At 34.2% G+C, this 13,686-nt stretch overlaps 1 protein-coding gene across 2 annotated transcripts; it reads right to left on the reverse strand.

The window, feature by feature from the left end:
* Positions 1-8,687: 8,687 nt before the first annotated feature.
* Positions 8,688-12,273, reverse strand: LOC120420415 (neutral alpha-glucosidase AB-like). Of its 2 annotated transcripts, none has more exons than XM_039583433.2 (3): positions 11,485-12,273; positions 9,095-11,425; positions 8,688-9,031 (listed from the first exon to the last, which is right to left on the reverse strand). In XM_039583433.2, exons 1-3 carry the CDS (start codon positions 11,598-11,600, stop codon positions 8,824-8,826), a joined length of 2,655 nt encoding a protein of 884 aa, XP_039439367.1. In that variant the 5' UTR covers positions 11,601-12,273; the 3' UTR covers positions 8,688-8,823. The 2 variants fall into 2 exon arrangements, with proteins under 2 accessions (XP_039439367.1, XP_039439368.1); XM_039583434.2 differs by having other exon boundaries at positions 9,095-11,324; positions 11,485-11,595.
* Between the last annotated feature and the right edge of the window lie 1,413 nt (positions 12,274-13,686).

The following is a 13,686-nucleotide window of genomic DNA, read 5'->3' on the forward strand; positions in this document are numbered from 1 at the left end:
ACTTCTTAAAAATTGCTAAATTTTAGTATTTTTATTAGTTCAAGAATTGTGATTCACGTTTTGACAAGTCGAAACAAAATAATTTCGTGGCTGTAAGTTGGTGCTCCGCAGTGCTGCTGAAAACTTTGGAACTTTGGCAAGGTAAGTTTTGTGCAGTAAGAAAAGTGGTTCTGCGGTTCTGCAAGGAGAACGGAACCCGGAACATTCTTATTAAAGGAAGTGTGGCTTGCGTGCTTGTGGAAGAGGAGGACGGAACCTTAAACTCCCGGCGAGATTAAAAAAGCCGCCTCTTCCCTCTCGTGCTCTGGAGGACGGATGTTTGCGGAAGAGCTGGAAAGGTGAAGTATAAACGGACCCTAACCGTGGGGATTGTGCGAATAAAAAATTGTATCGAGTTTGAGTTTGACGAACCAATTTTTATCTTTTTGTGATTAGGTTGGACGTTGCGGGCGTGTGTATGTATGCGTTTGTGAAAGTGTTCGCGTGTGTGTGTGTGTGTGTGTGTGTGTGTGTGTGTGTGTGTGTGTGTGTGTGTGTGTGTGTGTGTGTGTGTGAGTGTGCGCGCTCGTGTGTGTTTGAGAGACTGAAAGTGAGAGGGATGGGGGTAGAGGAAGAGAAAGAGAGAAAGAAAAAGAAAGTGGGAGTGAGAAGAGGAGAGGGAGAGAAAAAGTGGGAGATTAGAGGGAGTGAAAGAGAGCGAAAATGGGAAAGGGAGAGAGAAAGTTGGAAAGGGAGAGAAAGGGGGAGTTTGTGAGAGATGGTTAAAGGGGAAGAGGGACAGAAAATTTGGGAGAGAGATAGGGTGAGGGTAGAGGAAGAGAGATATAGGAAGTAAGAGAGAGAGAAAGTGGGAAAGAGAGGGTCACAGGGAGAGAGAAAGTGGGAGTGAGAAAGGCAAAGATGAAGAAAGAGAGAGATAAGAGATAAAGTTGGAGAGAGAGTAGGAGAGATAGTAGGAGAGGGAGAGAGAGTAGAAGAGGAAGAGAGAAAGTGGGAAAGAGAGAGGTGAGAAAATATGGGAGAGAAAGAGAGGGAGAGAGGTTAGGAGAGAAAGAGAAAAAGAAGAATTGAGAGGAAGGAAAGAGAGAGAAAGCGGGGAACAGGAAGAGAGAGAAAAAAGAAAGAGAGCGGAGAGAGAGAGAGAAAATTTTAAAAATCTTTAGTTCCAAACATTATGAAACTCCAAAAAATATATATTCTGCAATTCCAAATATTTAAAGATAATATTGAAGTTGTAAAAATATTAAAATGTTAAAATAATATAAGATATTTAAAATAAATAAATATTTAAATATTAAAGAACTAACATATTATATCATATTATACAATGTTAAAATGTTAAAAATTCATATCATTAAATATTTATTTTAGGTAAGTACATTTATGAAAAATTGTGTTTTATGTAAATAAAAATGTCATTATAATTTAAACTTTTTTTTCTTCTACCTGCATATCTCTTGGAGAATACCTTATTTAAAAATTAAAATATTAAAATATTAAAATATTAAAATTTTAAAATATTAAAATATTAAAATATTAAAATATTAAAATATTAAAATATTAAAATATTAAAATATTAAAATATTAAAATATTAAAATATTAAAATATTAAAATATTAAAATATTAAAATATTAAAATATTAAAATATTAAAATATTAAAATATTAAAATATTAAAATATTAAAATATTAAAATATTAAAATATTAAAATATTAAAATATTAAAATATTAAAATATTAAAATATTAAAATATTAAGATATTAAAATATTAAAATATTAAAATATTAAGATATTAAAATATTAAAATATTAAAATATTAAAATATTAAAATATTAAAATATTAAAATATTAAAATATTAAAATATTAAAATATTAAAATATTAAAATATTAAAATATTAAAATATTAAAATATTAAAATATTAAAATATTAAAATATTAAAATATTAAAATATTAAAATATTAAAATATTAAAATATTAAAATATTAAAATATTAAAATATTAAAATATTAAAATATTAAAATAATCAAATATTAAATTATTAAAATATTAAAATATTAAAATATTAAAATATTAAAATATTAAAATATTAAAATATTAAAATATTAAAATATTAAAATATTAAAATATTAAAATATTAAAATATTAAAATATTAAAATATTAAAATATTAAAATATTAAAATATTAAAATATTAAAATATTAAAATATTAAAATATTAAAATATTAAAATATTAAAATATTAAAATATTAAAATATTAAAATATTAAAATATTAAAATATTAAAATATTAAAATATTAAAATATTAAAATATTAAAATATTAAAATATTAAAATATTAAAATATTAAAATATTAAAATATTAAAATATTAAAATATTAAAATATTAAAATATTAAAATATTAAAATATTAAAATATTAAAATATTAAAATATTAAAATATTAAAATATTAAAATATTAAAATATTAAAATATTAAAATATTAAAATATTAAAATATTAAAATATTAAAATATTAAAATATTAAAATATTAAAATATTAAAATATTAAAATATTAAAATATTAAAATATTAAAATATTAAAATATTAAAATATTAAAATATTAAAATATTAAAATATTAAAATATTAAAATATTAAAATATTAAAATATTAAAATATTAAAATATTAAAATATTAAAATATTAAAATATTAAAATATTAAAATATTAAAATATTAAAATATTAAAATATTAAAATATTAAAATATTAAAATATTAAAATATTAAAATAATCAAATATTAAAATATTAAAATATTAAAATATTAAAATATTAAAATATTAAAATATTAAAATATTAAAATATTAAAATATTAAAATATTAAATATTAAAATATTAAAATAATCAAATATTAAAAAAATCAAATATTAAAATATTAAAATATTAAAATATTAAAATATTAAAATATTAAAATATTAAAATATTAAAATATTAAAATATTAAAATATTAAAATATTAAAATATTAAAATATTAAAATATTAAAATATTAAAATATTAAAATATTAAAATATTAAAATATTAAAATATTAAAATATTAAAATATTAAAATATTAAAATATTAAAATATTAAAATATTAAAATATCAAACATTAAAATATTAAAATATTAAAATATTAAAATATTAAAATATTAAAATATTAAAATATTAAAATATTAAAATATTAAAATATTAAAATATTAAAATATTAAAACATTAAAATATTAAAATATATAAATATTAAAATATTAAAATATTAAAATATTTAAATATTTAAATACTTAAATATTTAAATATTTCAAATACTTAAATAGAAATATTTAAATATTACAATATTTAAATACTTAAATATAAATATTAAAATATTAAAATACTAAAATATTTAACCATTAAAAAATAAAAAAAAAATAAAAAATAGACAAATTTATTATTAAAAATATAAATACATTAAAAAATTTAAATATAACTTAAATTTTAAAATTTATTTTTAGGTGAGAACATTTATGAAATAGTTGTGTTTGATGTAAATAAAAATATTAATATCATATAAACCATTGTTTTCTTCTACCTGCCTATCTCTTGGATAATACCTAATTTGATCTTTGATTATTCTTAAGTATAAGTAATTTTGGATCCCTCACTTTTCCAGAAAATATCTCAAATTTAGGTAATTATACCTGAAAATTAGGAATAATAATGGTTCGCCATTTTGGATTATACCTGAATATCAGTAATTTTGGATCCCTCACTTATCCAGAAAATACCTCAAATTTTGGTATTTATACCTAGAAATAAGGAATAATCATGGTCCGCCATCTTGGATTATACCTGAATATCAGTAATTTTGGATCCCTCACTTTTCCAGAAAATACCACAAATTTAGGTATTTATACCTAGAAATAAGGAATAATAATGATCCGCCATCTTGGATTATACCTGAATATCAGTAATTTTGGATCCCTCACTTATCCAGAAAATACCTCAAATTTAGGTATTTATACCTAGAAATAAGGAAAAATCATGGTCCGCCATCTTGGATTATACCTGAATATCAGTAATTTTGGATCCCTCACTTTTCCAGAAAATACCTCAAATTTAGGTATTTATACCTAGAAATAAGGAATAATCATGGTCCGCCATCTTGGATTATACCTGAATATCAGTAATTTTGGATCCCTCACTTTTCCAGAAAATACCTCAAATTTAGGTATTTATACCTAGAAATAAGGAATAATCATGGTCCGCCATCTTGGATTATACCTGAATATCAGTAATTTTGGATCCCTCACTTTTCCAGAAAATACCTCAAATTTAGGTATTTATACCTAGAAATAAGGAATAATCATGGTCCGCCATCTTGGATTATACCTGAATATCAGTAATTTTGGATCCCTCACTTTTCCAGAAAATACCTCAAATTTAGGTATTTATACCTAGAAATAAGGAATAATCATGGTCCGCCATCTTGGATTATACCTGAATATCAGTAATTTTGGATCCCTCACTTTTCCAGAAAATACCTCAAATTTAGGTATTTATACCTAGAAATAAGGAATAATCATGGTCCGCCATCTTGGATTATACCTGAATATCAGAAATTTTGGATCCCTCACTTTTGCAGAAAATACCTCAAATTTAGGTATTTATACCTAGAAATAAGGAATAATCATGGTCCGCCATCTTGGATTATACCTGAATATCAGTAATTTTGGATCCCTCACTTTTCCAGAAAATACCTCAAATTTAGGTATTTATACCTAGAAATAAGGAATAATCATGGTCCGCCATCTTGTATTACACCTAAATATTAGTAATTTTAGATTCCACACTTTTCCAGAAAATACCTAAATTTAAGGTTTTTATACCTAGAATTTAGTAATAATCATGATCCATCATGGATTATACCTAAATATCAGTAATTTTGGTTCCCTCACTTTTCCAGAAAATACCTAAAATAAAGGTATTTTGGTTCTACAATTATACCTAAAATATAGGAATTCTCGTACTAAAACGCTATTAGTAATTTTATTACTAATAGCCGATTAGTAATAAAATACCTTATTGCAGTCAGGTTCGATTATACCTAAAAATTAGGAATTTATACCTAATGTCCGTTTTGCGTGTAGAACAAAGTAGAGCCGCGTTGCAAACAGTCTTATGGAGCGAACTGTCAAAAACTGCTCGACTGCGGGTACTCCATTAAGGTGTATTCACATTATACCGCATCCGCAGCCGCAGCCGCATCCGCACAAAATTTGACAGTACGGACGCACAGTGCGGACGCGATTTCTCCAATGCATTTCATATGCAGCCATTCACACTGTTCCGCATCCGTATCCGCAGTACGGATCCGTATACGGATGCGGAACAGTGTGAATGGGAACATTTGAAATGCATAGAGCTTTATGACGTTTCGCGTACACACACTAGCGCACCATTAGATTTTGCTGGCCGGACAAAATTTAACCTCACTTTTTTCTGTGCGTCCGTACTGTAAAATTTTGTGCGGATACGGCTGCGGCTGCGGATGCGGTATAATGTGAATACACCTTTAACATTGTTGATAAAAAAAGTTAAACATTTAAATTACAGGCCACGTTGTCAACATTTGAATGAAAAAAGTGTTTTAAAATGCATCATACACCTGTCCAGTTGTTTTGGAATCATTGATTTCCTACTGACGAAAATTTTATTTTTACGAGAAAAAAAAGTTTTTGCGGTGTAATTTCATAAAAGTTCAAAATATTTTTAAACGATTCCAAATATGATTATCAATGTAAAAAAAGGCATTTTAGATTGTTCTCAGTTAATTAAACTTCTATTTCCATTGAAATTTTGATATTTTTTTGAAAAAACATTTTTTTGACCCCTGGTTTTTCGGACCATATTTGAAGGAAAGGGGAGAGGGGGGGCGACATAAACTTTGAAAAATATTTGCAACGGCCTAACTTAAAACTAAAAAAGTAAATTCATTGAAATATTCAAAATCATTAGAACGAGTAAACTACGAACTGTATTTTAAGATAAATCCTCCAAGCGTTCTTACTTGTTCCGCACGAGTTTTGCAACCACGCAGTGTTGTTGTCATCTTGATGAAAATGTTCAGAAGTTCTTGTGGTGAAAACAGGTCACTACTGCCTTCATCCGTTGATGCTGGTTGGTTTTCCCTCGGTTGCTGACTGAAGCCAGGAGGTGTTGTATTCTCTGCAACTTTTTGCCGCTGATTCAACGGCAATGGCTGCAGATTTGGCTGCAGACAGATCCCGCTCCTGGTGACGCCAAGCAGGAAAATCCACGTCCGAGTTAACTACGTGCGCATGTATTGCGTGTACGTACACGACAAAAAGTGAGGTTAAATTTTGTACCAGCCAGCAAAACAAATAGTGTGCTAGTGTGTGTGAGATCGGGCTTAGATAGCTCTATGCTGGTGGTGTTTTGCGACGATTTGGTTGGTGCCTCGTCGTCGCTTGCTGACGATTTTTTTACAAACTCAGCTCGTTTTGGGCAGCTTCGATTCTTGGTAGAATGATCGCCACCGCAATTGAAGCATTTGGCTTCGATGTTCTCTTTGATTGTTTCGCAAGCTTGAGTTTTGTGCTCACCTTCGCAGGTTGCACAACGACTCTTGATGAAACAGTTCCTTCCACCATGTCCAAACTGCAAACAGTTCGAACACTGTGTCACGTCACGATGCACTGGACGATAACGTTCCCAAGTCACGATGATGTTGAAAATTGCCCGAACTGCTTTCAGCTCAGACGGCGTTGTCGATCCTTTCTCGAGATGAACCAGGTACAGTTGATCATAATTCTTGATGTCGTTGTGGTGTCTCGTCATCTTGAAGACTTCGATCACGTTCAGCTCCAGAGTTTTGTTTTCATATGTTTATAGGACCTAATCAAAAAACTCTCGAACTTAAGAGTTATGAGCTCTTCTTTCAGCACACTCACATCCATGTCGTACAGGCCACGAAGGAAGGACCTGTTTCATGGGGCGTTTACCTGGATCGTCATGACTGTAGTATCCAATCTTTGTGTTGTTCAGGAAATTCCGAACGTAGTTGTAATCCTTTCTGTTAGGTAGCAGAATTGTGAGTCCATCATCACACAAGCGAATGGAAGCTCGTAAAGCACCAGATTTGATAAACCCGTTCAGCCACTTTCGCACCGAATCCGATGACGATGTTTTCACAAAAATGGGTGGCACCTTTTCCCGTCTTTCAAATTCTTCCTTCTCGCTCACGTCCACAGGGAGGGTAGCGAACAGGTTTCCAGATAATTTTTGAGCGTCCTTGCTCAAACTACCTTGCTTTGCAGGTAGCGCATCGGCATTCTTTAGCTTCTTCAAATCTACCGATGCTGCTGGTGAGGACCGCCTCTTTTTCTTGCCGTGAGGCATTTTTGCATCGAGGATCGAGGAGTACCTCACTGGTTGGTGGTTCCCAAAGTTAGGAACTTTTTATTTGAAATTGATAAAAGGCATAAAACTATCTACGATAATTGACGGTATTGCATTTAATGAATGATTTGCTTGTTGTTGTGAACGAATGTTTTGTTTTGGAGTAGAAAGATTGGCTTTTTGTTGTGATAATTGAAAACCAATGTTTAATTTTAAGTTTATGGCGGAATTTAAAGGCAAGCAGAAGGTTCAGGAATCAAATCCCGGTCGGTACCTTTGAAATTTGGAATCAGGAATTCGAATATGAATAAAAACTAAAATGAATCAGGTGGTATTCGAACTCACACCTTTGGATTGATGGTCTGGGACGCTAAGCAGTCGGCCATCAGAGGTTTTACACTCTAGCAGTGAATTGATCCGTAGTCTTGAAACATGTTATCTCTTCTTCTCATATTATTAAATACGCGCTGATCCCTGATTTGCCTGACGGGATTGGAAGTCTAAATATAGATCGAGTTTCCTTCAGATGCTTGCTTCTATGTTTAGGCGGGGCCGAACAATGCCCAGCGACCTCGGAATTGGACCGCAAGGAGCTCTGTCATTCTGAAATGGGTCGTTGGAAGCAGCGCGAGGGCTATCACCACCTAATACCCGGGACTGAGATAAGTTGTATCAGCATTCGGCATATACACAGTCTGATACAAATTATACTTTCCCATAATTTCGCTACCGGTTAGCGGGTATTGGATTGGACTACACACACACACATGGCGGAATTTGAAGGCAAATAATTTGCTAGAAATTTGATTGTTTTTGTACTAACACATTTTTACTTTAAATTTGATTGTTGTTATTATGATTGACGACCAATGTTTTGTTTTTAATTTGATGCAATGTTTAATTGTTGTTGTGGAAATTGAACTCCAATGTTTTGTTATGAATTAGATTACACATTTTCGTTATTATTGTGATTGATTTAAATCAATACTTTGTTTATAATTTGACACAAGATTTGATAAGATTGTGCAAATTGATAACCAATATTTCGTTTTGAATTTGACGGAGAATTAGTTTGCGATTGAAGGTTAATAATTTGTGTTTAATTTAGTTGTTGTTTTAGTAATTGAAATCAAATGTCGGATGATTTCACAGTGATGATAAGTGAATACAACTTTTTTAAAAGTGATTTAGTCCCAAATTCACTCCGGTACTTAGAATTTGATGTTTGAATATGATTTCAAAAAGGAATATATTTTGGAAAAAACAAGTTTTCAATTGATTGATATTTCAATGCTTTGATATTTATTTTTTATGTTAACTTTAAAAAATATAATGAATTGTGATATATAGCGGAACTAAAATAAACAACTCGTCGCTTTGCATTCACTTGTACAATTGATTGTTTTATAATCTAGTTAAACACAATTGTCATTAAATCTTCGAACAATAAATTGGCTACGTCAATGGATTTGAAATTTTCATGTTCAGATAATGTAACTTTTTTCTCAATTCCGCTAGCGGAGTAAACTTTGGCCGTTTTTGAGACACCCGCAAGCCCGGCGATTACGATCCGATCAATTACAATATCCTTGTTGAGAAAGGCATCCGTGTCGATTTTCCTGAAACAGATTTTAATTTGAAACTTTGGTTAATATTCAAGTTAAATTCATTTTCGAACATACCTCAACGAAAGAACTTTGTTGTAGAATTCAATCTCCAAATACTGATACTTTCCATAACGATATTCGAAGCTTTGTTCGTCATCCACGTATAGCTCTCCCCTGGCATGGCCACGTGCATCCAGAGCAACGAGTAAAGTGAATGGGTCTCCTCTCATCGCTACAGTTGACTTACGTACGGTCGACTTGGTTGGAATGATTGTGCCTCCACGTTGAAACACCGGAATCTTGTTACTATCAACGGGAATTTCAACGTATCCGGATTGGATGTACTTGTTGTAGTTGTCGAGATCGTACCAGATTTCTGTAAGGCTGTCATTTCTCTGGGGGAAATACACGTTAACGTTATGTTGACCAGCTTCCAGGACCGGTGCAACAAGAAGCTGATCGCCTATCAGGTATTGGGTTTCCAGCCTGAATGTTTCCGGATCCCAAGGGTAGTGTGCCAGGAGAGGTCTCATAACGGGACGGCCGAAACGCTCGTGCTCGTAGAATAATGTGTACAAGAAAGGAAGCAGTCGATATCGCTTTTCGATAGCATTCCGGATGATTTGCTTGGTCTGTTCTGGCCACAGCCAGGGCTCCCGCCGGTGAGTTGCTTCGTGAGAATGTCCACGGAAAAATGGTTGAAATGCACCCAGTTGATACCAACGCGCGATGAGTTCCGCGCTCGGATCGTTGAAGAAGCCACCAACATCTGCGCCACAAAAGCTGATTCCGGATACGGACAGCGAGAGGCACATCTTGATCGAGGCCTGCATGTGGCTCCATTCTGCCGTATTGTCACCGGTCCAGACGGCAGCATAGCGTTGCGTTCCCGCGAAGAATGCTCTTGTTAGGACGAAAGGTCTTACGGCACCCTCGCTACGTCTGATTAATCCGTCGTGGGTGGCCATTACGTGGTAGTGGCCGAATATGTTGTGAATGTCACGATGTTCCCAACCACCGAAGTGAATGTTGTCCTTTTGCATAGTGATCTCTGGTCCGTTGAACACTGACGGCTCGTTCATGTCGTTCCATAGCCCAACCTCACGTGTCGATTCCTTGAAGTTTGTCAGTAGGAACTGATCGGCGTAGTACTTGCTGGCGTGCGGATTTAGGAAGTCCGTGTAGCTTGAAAGACCTGGCCAGCACCAGCCTTGATAGTCGTTGCGATCTTTGTCTTTCACGTAATAATCGTTGGCAGTGCAATTTTTGTGGAAGAAGTAATGTTCATCAACTTTAACATGAGGATCGATAATTACCGTAAGATGTCGATCGTTCTCTGTCAAGTTGTTAATCATTTCCAGTGGATTCGGAAATCGGGCATGATCCCAAGTGAAGTACCGTTTTTCGTCTGTGTACTCAATGTCCAGCCAAACACTATCCAGTGGGATGCTATGCTCAGTGAACTTTGAATCGATCATTGCAACATCGGAGTCATTGTCGTAATTCCATCGACTCTGGTGATATCCAAGCGCGTACATCTGTGGCAACGGTGCCGACCCGGTCAGTGCCGCAAACTGTCGGAACGTTGCGATTGGTGAGGTTCCAAGCAGGATAAACACATCGATTATGCCACTTTCCGAAATAAAGTTAGCTGAAGGAGCATTTCCCAAAACAATGTCTACCCACGTCTCAGCTGCGTTCTGCCAGAACAATCCACTGCTTCCATCAACTCCGTGACCGTACAAAACCGGAACGGATCCGTACAGGGCCATTTTGCTGTTCACCACGTAGCTGTTCACATCCAGATTGTACAAACGGTACGGATCACTGTCCCCTTTTGTGGTATCTTTCAGAATGAAATCGTCGGCATGTTCCGGAATTCCGTACAAAACATCAGCTTGTGGGAACGTAAAGTCTAGTCCCGTCGATTCTGGACCCCTCGGTTTACTGTCCACAAACCCGTTGAACTCTTCTTCCCACTCTCCTGCGGGAGGATTTTCGGGCTTCAATCTCAAGTGTTCAAACTGCAGTTGTCCGTTAGCATTCACCGAGGTCATCAACGTGCCGCCATAGTAGAAATCAATCCTAAACGGATCGGCTTGAACGATTGCCGTCTTGTCTCCTTCGCTGATCACGATTTTTTGATCCGTAATTTCATCTACCAGAATTTCCCGTGAAATAAGATCCTCCGCCAAAGCATGTCTCACGCGGTAACGTTCGCTAAGGGGATGTTTTTCGTCGATTTCAAAGTGGAAGATCCTCGGATAGACTGCACTTAGGCTCAACGTGTACCAATGATTAGTTTCTGTGTTGAGAAGATCAACTGTTAAGACATTGTCAGTTAGGGTGGAAGTGTTTGTGAATAGCTTGAAACGATTTTGCTGAGGTTCGAGGCGACGAAAGCGACTGAAATTTTCAAGTACAATTTGATTAAACTAAACTCTTAAAAAAGACACAGCACTGACCTGCAGAACGCACTTTGATTACATTTTTTGAATAAACTTTCGTCAACACATGTTAAACAACTCACGAATATAAAAAATAATGCTAATTTAAACATGGATCGAATAGTTAGTCCCATGTTAACAAACCTCTAGTCTGAGTAGAACTGAAGAGATGGACAGAGTAAATATTTTTAATTCACTTTAGAAAGATAAGAAGGAAAAGATAATGTCGATGCATTCTATTATTGGCTTATCATCAACGTGTCAATCAAATGCTTAATTAGATTGATTGAATAATGAGTGCCCATCACTGTTCGTTTCAATCATGGTTCCCAACTCTCTGTTAATAAATTTTTCTCATAAACTTATCTGGGTTAAACTACGTAAGGTTAATGTTGAGGAAAGAAATCAAACGCGAACCTATGAAATGTTACGTTTGCATCAAGTTCAATGTTTCGCTGCCGAAAGGAACAACTTTTCACATCATTCCAATTCCAAAACCACTGTTTTGGCAAGCATTCAATAAGAACCACAAATTCCAAAGAAGCCACTATCTTGTTGCCACGAGAAAAAAAAACACACTCTTGTCAGCCCAGCACGGTCGACTGGTAAACTGAATGCCGTATCTAACACTTCATTCCCCATAAACGAAAAAATGTAGTAGAACACGTTCGGAATTATAATCAGCCGATTTTCCCTTCCTCCAACCATCTAGCACGTGTCGTCTGCCCCTGGCTGGCATGCATGTCTGTCTGGATCTCCGACCTAGTCGTGTGACTCTCTGCTCCCCGATATTCTTTCTGGGTATTTTTTTACTCGCACATTCCCGATTGGCACTTTTCTTCTCAGACGTATCGATGGCACTGACTTATACGAATCAATAATCTTATTTCCTCCACCCCCTTTTTTCTTGGCAGAGGGGTGGTTTTTGTACTTGGCCAAGATCAGTCTTCGATGTCGTCGTCACCACCAACACTCAGAGTCACAAAATTTATCCACAAATTTAATCAAAGTCAACCCGAGAATTGATTCCTTCAGAGAGGATGTGCAAAAAGTTCATGTACTTCGTTTCATTGGCAGCTTCGTTGGGATTGATATTCAGTTGCATGAAAAATATTAAAATTTATGTTAACTGACTTGAAATATGTGGGTCTCGTGGCGCAGGGGTAGCGGCTTCGGCTGCCGATCCCGATGATGCTATGAGACGCGGGTTCGATTCCCGCCTTATCCACTGAGCTTCTATCGGATGGTGAAGTAAAACGTCGGTCCCGGTTTCTCCTGTCTCGTCAGAGGCGCTGGAGCAGAAATCCCACGTTAGAGGAAGGCCATGCCCCGGGGGGCGTAGTGCCAATAGTTTCGTTTTTTTTTTTCGACTTGAAATATAATTTTCTTATGAATTTTTTTTTAACAAATAATTGAGTTTCCAAAAGTTGTGTATGTTCTAGTACGAGTAAATCAAAAGAATACAAATTCAAGCATTTTGTACAACAAAGTGTATTCCGGCAAGACCCACATTCGAAGATCTTCACGTGGCATGGGAGATGGTGAAAACCGTTTGAAGGCATTTTTTATGAAAACGAGACCACGTGATGTCCCTAGTGATTCCGGCGTGCCCGCTGCATCTGACACCGAGATTTTCATACTTTTTTTTCCGTTGAGGTCCATCAAAGCCCAACAATTGAACAGTTTGACTTTTGTACCGGTGTCAGGACTGTGACGCCGTGCGTTGTTGAATATTACGTGACAAAGTCACGATTGAAATATGACCGCCATAAAGCAAACTGTTTCGCAAACACATTTTACTACCTGCACACGATCGTAAATGCCCTTCTTTCCAGAGCCAGAATTGAAACAGAGTCGACAGTCGAGCGCGCTTTTCATCATGTCGTCAACTATCAATTGTCGATAAAGTTTGAGGCAGTAAAAGCAACAAAAAAAGATAGCTTTTCGACGAGAAGGAAACTCTTTCGTTGCAGTGATTTAACGGTTTAAGTGATAAAAGCTCGGAAGGTTTTACGACACTCGATGACGACGGTTGAAGGACAGTTGAGGCAGTAAACCAATATCTAGAGCTAATAATTCAATTCATGATCGTTAAGGAATCACTTGATTATATAGAACTCGCACGAGGTGATAAACTAGTTTTCGTCGTAAATAAACGTCTTGTTCAGGTTCACCTACACCAGTGAGCATGAATGATAATGAAGTAATGTGTGCCGGAAC

The sequence above is a fragment of the Culex pipiens genome, chromosome 1 (assembly GCF_016801865.2).
Source record: "Culex pipiens pallens isolate TS chromosome 1, TS_CPP_V2, whole genome shotgun sequence".
Lineage (NCBI taxonomy): Eukaryota > Metazoa > Arthropoda > Insecta > Diptera > Culicidae > Culex > Culex pipiens.

Excerpts from the sequence above, each read along its gene's own strand:
- LOC120420415 (XM_039583433.2), bottom strand. The coding sequence starts at position 11,600 with ATGGGACTAACTATTCGATCCATGTTTAAATTAGCATTATTTTTTATA. Across the intron at positions 11,426-11,484 it reads AATCAAAGTGCGTTCTGCAG|TCGCTTTCGTCGCCTCGAAC; the intron begins GTCAGTGCTGTG and ends TGAAAATTTCAG. Across the intron at positions 9,032-9,094 it reads AACAAAGTTCTTTCGTTGAG|GAAAATCGACACGGATGCCT; the intron begins GTATGTTCGAAA and ends AATCTGTTTCAG.